This window comes from Trichosurus vulpecula, chromosome 1 (genome assembly GCF_011100635.1).
Source record: "Trichosurus vulpecula isolate mTriVul1 chromosome 1, mTriVul1.pri, whole genome shotgun sequence".
Lineage (NCBI taxonomy): Eukaryota > Metazoa > Chordata > Mammalia > Diprotodontia > Phalangeridae > Trichosurus > Trichosurus vulpecula.
Window position 1 is genome coordinate 72,358,560 of NC_050573.1, and position 8,266 is coordinate 72,366,825.

The following is an 8,266-nucleotide window of genomic DNA, read 5'->3' on the forward strand; positions in this document are numbered from 1 at the left end:
TTCTGATACTTACTACCTCATAACCTTAGGCAAGTAACTTCAACTCTGTGGTCCACAGCATCCCCTCTTGTCGAAAGATAGAGGCAGACTAAGGGATCTTATTCCAGGGTGCCCTTCCTGACTGGAGAGAAAACTTCAGGCTCATTCTTGGATCTCAGCGTGACCAATGTAACAGGGCCTCAGTTTGTGAAGTATGGATCCCATAAGGTTGGGGGATTAACCAAGAGTCAATTCAAGTCAAGGGGATTTATTAAGTGCCTACTAGGGGCCAGGCGCTGCGCTAGTCACTGAGGATACAAAAGGTGGCAAAACCAGCCCCTGCCCTCAAGGAACTCACAAGCTAATGGGGGACACAACATGCAAACAACTGTGTGCAAACAAGATGCACAGAGGACAAATTGGAAGCAGTCTCAGAGAGAAGGTCCTAGGATTAGTAGGACTGGGTAAGACTGCTTGCAAAAGGTAGGACTTTAACTGAGGCTTAAAGGAAGCCAGGGAAGCCAGGAGGTGGAGATGAAGAGGGAGAATATTCCAGGCACAGGGGCCAGACAGCCAATGAAAACGTTTGCAGGTGGGAGCTGGAGGCTGGTGTCACTGGATCAGAGAGGACGTAAAGCATGAGAAGACTGGAAGGTAGGAAGGGGCCAAGTTATGAAGGGATGTAAAAGCTATGGAGAAGGTTTTTGGTTTGATCCTGGAGGTGATAGGGAGCTACTGGAGTTTATCAAAGAGGCGAATGAAATGATCCGGCTTTTAGGAAGACCAACTGGATGGCTGAGTGGAGATTGGCTGGAGTGAGGGGGAGACTTAAGGCCCTCAAGCCCCAACCTTGACTCCCCACTCTCTTTCATTTCCCCCCATCTCCCCCCTATCCAAGCTGTTGCCAAGCTGCCAATCTCAACTCTACCTCATCTCTCCAATATGCCCCTTCTCTCCTCTGACATTGCCAACACTCTGGTGCAGGCCTCATCACCTGGAGGATTGCAATAGCTGCTGGCGGCTGCCAGCCTCAAGTCTCCCCCCACTCCAGTCCATTCTCCATTCAGCCACTAATGTGATTTTTCTAAGTGCAGGTTCGACCATGTCACCGCCCTATTCAATAAACTCCCAACTGCCTCCAGGATCAAATATACAATGCTCTGTTTGACATCCAAAGCCCTTCATAACCTAGGCCCCTACTCCCTTCCCTTTCCTCTTATACCTTACACTTCGTCATGTACTTTTTGATCCAGTGACACTGTCCTCCTAGCTGTTCCATAAACAAGACACTCCATCTCTCAGCTCAGGGCATTTTCTCTAGCTGTACCCATGCTTGGAATGCTCTTCTTCCTCATCTCTGCCTCTTGGGTTCCCTGGCTTCTTTCAAGTTCCAATGAAAATCCCACCTTCTATAGGAAAGCCATTTTCAATCTCGCTTAATTCTAGAGTCTTTCCTCTGTTAAATACTTCCTATCTCTCCTGTGTATAGCTTGCATATATATATATATATATATATATATATATATATATATATATATTTGTTTGCCTACTAGCACTGGCACAATGTCTGGCACATGGTAGGTGCTTAATAAATGTTGACTGTCAGCCCCATTAAATTGTGAGCTCCTTAAGGGCAGGGACTGTCTTTTGCCTTTCTTTGTAGCCCCAGCGCTTAGTGCAGTGCCTGGCACATAGCAGGGACTTAATGAATGCTCACTGACTCACTGAATGATCCAATGTGGAGAGGTAAAAGGAGTGAGGAGTTGAACTTGAGATGCCTAAAGAATATCCAGTTCAAGATGTCCAATAGGCATTTGGAGATGTGAGTCTGGAGGTCAGCAGAGAAGTTCAGGCTGGATAAATAGATCTGAGAATCCTTTGTATGAAGATGATCATCGAATCCGTGAAAGCAGATGAAATCACCAATGAAAACAGCATAGAGGAAGAAGAGAAGGAGGCCAAGGACAGAGCCTTGGGGGACACTCATGGCTAGTGAGTGTGATAAAAATCCAGGAAAGAAGACTGAGGAGCAGCCAGGCAGGCGTGAGGGAAACCAGAAGAGAGTGGTATCATAAAAACTAGAGAGAAGAGAGTATCAAGGAGAAGAGGGTGATCAGTGAAAAGACTGCAGAGAGGGCAAGAAGGATGAGAAAACTAAACAGAGGAGAAATCACTTTGATCAAAAGTAACACTATGGCTCAGAATCACAGATCATAGAATTTTAATGTTGAAAGAAACCTTGGAGATGATCTAGTCCAGGGGTGGGGAACCTTTGGCTTCAAGGCCACACGTGGCCTTCTAGGTCATCTGGTATGGCCTTTTGACTGAGTCCAAGTTTTATAGAACAAATGCTTTTATGATGGGGCTTTGTTCTATGAAGTTTTGATTCAGTCAAAGGGCTGCACTTGAGAACCTAGAGGGCCATATGTGGCCTCGAGGCCAAAGGTTCCCCACACCTGGTCTAGTCTAATACATATCCAAAAAGGCATTCCCATTGTAACCTCCCTGACAAGTGATTGACCAGCTTTTGCTTGAAGACCTCCAAGAAAAGGGGAGCCACCATCTCCCTATGGAATAGTGGCCCATTCCACCTTGGGGCAGCTCTCAGGTAAGAAAGTTCTTCCTGACATCCAGCCTCAATGTGCTCCTGCTTTTCCCTTCTGGGACCAATCCCTCTGCCGCATGACCAGCCTTTCAGATAGAGGGGGAGCTATCACGTGTCATTCCCCTCCTCTCCCCACCCAACCCATACACCCACCCTACCCCCAACCAATTTTCATGTGATATGAATTAAAGTCCTTCACCATCCAGGTAGCCATGCTCTAGACCCTCTCCAGCTTTTCAATGTCCTTCCTAAATTGTCACGCCCATATGTGAACATGGTGTCCAGATGGGGCCTGACCTGGGCAGAAGACAGTGGAACTCTCACCTCCCTATTCCTGGGAGTGGTGCCTTTCTTAATGCAGCCCAAGGCCACATTAGCTTTTTTGGTGGCCACATCACACTGCTAACTCATACTGACCTTGCAGTCCATGAAAGCCCCCAGCTCTTTTTCAGATAATCTATTCTCTAACTGTCCCTCCCCCATCCTGTGTTTGCAGAGTTGAGTTTTTTAACCCAAGTATAAGAATGTAAAACATATGCTTACCAAAAAGTCTATTTTATAGAGAACTCACACAGGGTAAGCATTCACATGGTGGTCAGAAGAAGTGATACAAGGACACTCTGAGTCTCTCTTAAGAATTGTGACATGGGAGACCCTGGCACAGGACCGCTCAGCGTGGAGAAAGTGCTGTGCTCTATGAGCCAAACAGAATGGAAACAGCTCAAAGGAAACGCAGGATGCACCAGTTTGGAGTATCCATCCCATAGGTTCACACAGACTGTTTGAGCCCAGAACTGTGGTAGAGCATTCTGAGCTCATATTGGCCTGATCAGCCACAGTCGTACACGCTGAATCTTGACTCGAGCATAGCGATGTCATTTTGGTCCTCTTTGAGAATGAAGGACAACAACCAGCCAACCAACCAATGAATCAACCAACCAAGACTTGACATCTATCCCAATTTTATTTCATCATTTGACTCAGTCTAGTCTTCTAGCCCAGAGGTGTCAAACTTGCCGTTCCTCACTGTTCCCAAACCAGATTAAACTGTAATTGGAAAATGCTTAATAAAATAAAAACACAACACAACATATATGTTAATCAGACTATTCATTGGAAGGTCAAAGACTGAAGCTGAAGCTTTAATACTCTGGCCACATGAGAAGAGGATGGGACTCATTGGAAAAGACCCTGATGTGGGCAAAGATCAAAGGCAGGGAGAAAAGGGGACAGCAGAGGGTGAGATGGATAGACAGTGTCATGGGAACAATGAATATGAACTTGGACAGACTTTGAGAGATAGTGGACAGAAAGGCCTAGAATGCTATGGGTCATCGGGTCACAAAGAGCCAGACAGGACTGAATGACTGACCAACAACAAAAGTGGATGTGGGGCTGCATCTGTTTCTACCTGAGTTTTCAACCACTGCTCTAGCCTTTCTTCATCCTGACTCTGATATTTAGGGTATCCATTTGGCTTTGTGTCATCAAGGCCCTTCTGGGAGAGGGAATGCCATGGGAAGAACCCTAGGATGGAAGTTAGGGAACTGAATTCTAGTCTAAGATCAGCCCTTGACCCCTTAAGTGCAGCTCTGATAAGTTCATTCCCCCTTCTGGGTCTCAATTTTCCTGTGTATCCATGGGTGGGGTATGTGTATGTGTGTATATGAGGGAGGGGGGTAAGGTTGATTTCAATAGATTGTCTCTAAGGTCCTTCCAATGACACATTTTGTGTTCTCAGACTTGTCCTATTTACTGGCTTTTCTGGGACCTTATCCCAATGAGCAGACAAAGCAAGACCTACACAATCAGTTCCTATCATCCACCTGCCCAGATGACCCTGGGGATCCTCCCTGGGCCTGCTACTTGCCATCCTCATCAACAAACATTTATTGAGCTCTCGCTAAGTACCAGGAACACAAAAGGGAAGTCTAGGGAACTGTGTCCACAGAATATCACAAACAGCATCAAGGTACAAAGGAAGGGGGGGAGGTGCAGAGTGTCAGTGAAGATTATTGTAGGGGATATCTTTAAAAGTTAGCAGCAGAGGACTGACTGATGGTGGATGGGGCTGAAAGTCTGTATTGTGGGAGCTCCTTTGGGGTTACCAGTGGGCAAGGTCATTAGTGGGAAACATAAGCAAAGGTGATATCTCTGCAAGTCATGGGTGGGAGAATCTCAGGTCACTAGTACAGGATATAATCACAGGTCATCAGAGGGAGACATCACCAAAGGTCATTAGCAAGAGATGTCATCAGATGGAAAGATCACCAAAGGTCACTACTGGGACATGCCACTGAAGGTCAAGATAGTCACTAGTGGGGAATGCGATCCAACATCACCAGTGGAAGGACATCACAAAAGGATGTCACTAGTGGGAAATATCTCTAAAGATATCCAGTGGGAGAAGAGGCCACTAGAAAGGCGATAACCCACCACACCTTTTTGGAACATCCAACTAACTCCCTGCCAATAGAAGACCCAAGGGCTATGGACAGGGAGGGACGCACCTCAGGAGAACCATTTGGACAGCATCGGCACAGTCCGGTAGCTGGGTGGCTCCTGTAGGATCCGGCATGCCTTACAGAATTCCTGGTACCAGCCAGATCTGGTTACCACCTCCAGGTGCTCCCGCCACCGGAAGTATGCCAGGTAGCGCTTCTCATCCTTATTCAGTTCCATTAGGTAGATGGCTAGATCCTTGGGACTCCTGAAGTCATTCACATGGATAAAGGCATCGGATGGCAAGAAGCGCTCATAGTTGTGCCTTGGTGGACCACAGACTACAGGGACAGCCCAGGCTGCCAAGGCATTGTGCCAAAGCTTTTCTGTGATGTAGTCCTGGTGCACAGAGTTCTCGAAAGCCAAGTAGAACTTATACTCGGAAAGGACAGACAGCTGGTTTTTGGTGGATAACGGCTTGTGATATCTCCCATAGATATCCACAGACAGATAGGGTTGTAGACTCCAGAAGTATATGACCCGTACGGAGTCTTCCCTCCAATTACTCACCACCCAGGCCACCAATTTGGTTTTGGGATAGGGAGGTCTAGTTAAGGAATTGTTCTTCAGTTTCTGCCGTGGTTTGAGCCACCCATAAGGGGCGAAGATGTCTGAGTCAGTGCGGTAGGTCATGGTCAGGTTGAAGAGGCCATCCATAGCAGCCAGGTTATTCAAGTGGCTAGGTGATTCAAGGCTGAGCCAGACCCATCGTTGGCCAGCTGGCCGTGGTCCAGAAGGCAGCTGACTGGAGGGGTTGCTACTCACATCAGGGTGATGGATGATGACTGCATGGGCCCTCTTATACCAGGAACGGTCCAATGTGATTTGGCAGTTCGTCTCCTTGGTCCAGGGGCCCAAGCAGTGGAGTCCTTGAATGGACACTCGTTGATTAAAAGGCCATGTCCATAATAGGATGGTGAGCACAGGGGTGATGGATGGTGCTGCCTGCACAGGAAGGCAAGGTTTCTGCATTGACTGAGGGAGCAGGTACCAATATGAGAGGAGGCTCAGGGTAAACAATAGTTGCAAAAGCAGGAACAGGAACAGCTGGGAGTAGAAGTATTTTTTCTTGAGAGATGAGGTGGCCTGGGCCTTCGTGGAGCAATTGGTACTGGAGAGAAGTGGGAAAGGATGGGGCTGTTAAGCCAGTCAGAGACTGAGTGAGCACCTGCCTAGCCCTTACTCACCCCCTGCTTCCACATCCCCTCTTCTCCCATTTCCTTTTCTTCCCCTACTTCATATTTCCTTCTGGTTCCCTATCCCCCACCCTCTAGCTCCCATCTCCCTCCATCCATCATCTTACAAAATCTCAGAGTTGTAGTGGACCTCTGAGGACACAGTCCAATCCCTACCCAGCTGAGAATACCCTCTATAACATTCCACAAAAAATGACTATTCAGTCCCCACTCCAGTGATTGGGAAACTCATTACCTCCCAGGGAGGTCCATTCCACTTCTGCATAACTTTAACTTTTTTTCTTTAGCCTAAATCTTTAGCCTCTAGGTACCTTCCACCCCTTGCTCCAAGTTTCCCCCTCTACAGCCAAGACAAATAGGTCTAGTATGGGGGTGGGGAACCTGCAGCCTCTGGGCCACATGTGGTCTTCTAGGACCTTGGATTCAGCCTTTCCACTGAGTCCAAGTTTTACAGAATGAATCCTTTTATTAAGGGGATCTGTTCTGCGAAGTTTGGATTCGGTCAAAGAGCTGAACTTGAGGGCCTAGAGGGCTCGAGGCCGCAGGTTCCCCACTCTCCCAAATGATAGCTCTTCTTCAAGTACTTTAAGACATTAAGATATTCCCCACCCCCAGTCCCCTCCAGGCTATCCACAGATGGCGGCTGTCCTCCTCTGGTCACTGTTTGCCCCCTGCAAGACTTAGCTCCTTGCGGCAGAAGTGGTCTGAGCAAATGACTGATGTGGAAATGACTGTATCTGACTGTCTCGGGGTGGGGGAGAGGAAGGGGGCAGGGAAGGGTAAATTTAGAACTCAAAACTTCTAAAATGTTAAAGAATTGTTTTAACACGTAATTGGGGAAAAATATTTTATGTGTGTGTGTATATATATATATATACCTATATTTATCTATCTATATCTCTACAGAGAGATATAGATATAGATATAGATATAGATATAGATATAGAGATAGATATAGAGATAGAGATAGATATAGATATAGATATATACAATTTTTTTAAGTAGGAGGGCTGACGACAGCAGGGCTATCACGAGCCTGGTCCCGCCCCGCCACAGCCAGGTGTCCCCAGTGCTGCCCAGGATCCGGCAGGCTACTGTGGCCTCCCCACCCTCCACGCCCCTCCCCTCTCTCCCCCATCTCCTAAAAGGCATCCCTACCTCTGAGGGGGCAACATGAACCCCCCCACGTGCAGCTCCCCCTCAGACATGTTCTTAGGCGCCCCCACCAGGCTTGAGCTGGGACGACTTCCTGCCCAGACAGGAAGTAAGGAAGGGCCGGGCCCCGCCCTGCTCCTCGTCCTGTGATTGGCTGCCTGGTCTCAGTCTACGCCCTTCCCCCTCCCCCATCCTGGGGCTCCTGAGACTCTGAGAACGCAAGACTCTCATGAAAATCCAAAGTGTCTGAGATTCTTGGGAGGATCCGGGAGGAGCTGAGAGTCTGAGGGTCCGAGCGTCTGAGGTTTCGGGGAGTCCGTGAGAGTCAAAGGGTCTAAGATTCTGAGTCTATGAGGGTTTAAGGTTCTGCGTGTCCATAAAAATCCATGAGTTTAAGTTCTAAGAGTATCATATTCAATCAGTCAGTCAGTAAACAGTTATTAAGCCCCTGCTATGTGCCAGGCAAGGCATGTAGGTGGCACAGTGGATAGAGTGCCAGGTCTGGAGGCAAGAAGTTCAAATCTGAGACGGTGACTGACTGTGTGACCCTGGGCAAGTCACTTAACCTGGCTTGCCTCGGTTTCCTCATCTGTAAAATAGCTGGAGAAGGCAATGGCAAGCCACTCCAGGATCTTTGCCAAGAAAACCCCAATTGGGGTCACAGAAAGCTGGATACCATTGAAAACAACTAAACAACAAATATGCCAGGCACGGTGCTATACATTAGGGATACAGAGGAAAGCAAAGAGATCCCTGCGCTCAAGGAGCTCCTAGTCTAATGGCGGAGACAACATGCAAACAACCTTGGATTAGTCAGTCAGGGCCCGGG

General features: G+C 47.9%; 1 protein-coding gene across 1 annotated transcript; it reads right to left on the reverse strand.

The window, feature by feature from the left end:
* Positions 1-3,531: 3,531 nt before the first annotated feature.
* On the reverse strand, positions 3,532-7,519 carry LOC118843491 (4-galactosyl-N-acetylglucosaminide 3-alpha-L-fucosyltransferase FUT6-like). Its single transcript, XM_036751149.1, has 2 exons — positions 7,441-7,519; positions 3,532-6,197 (listed from the first exon to the last, which is right to left on the reverse strand). The coding sequence occupies exons 1-2, from the start codon at positions 7,488-7,490 to the stop codon at positions 5,096-5,098; spliced, it is 1,152 nt and encodes a 383-aa protein (XP_036607044.1). The 5' UTR covers positions 7,491-7,519; the 3' UTR covers positions 3,532-5,095.
* Positions 7,520-8,266: the final 747 nt, after the last annotated feature.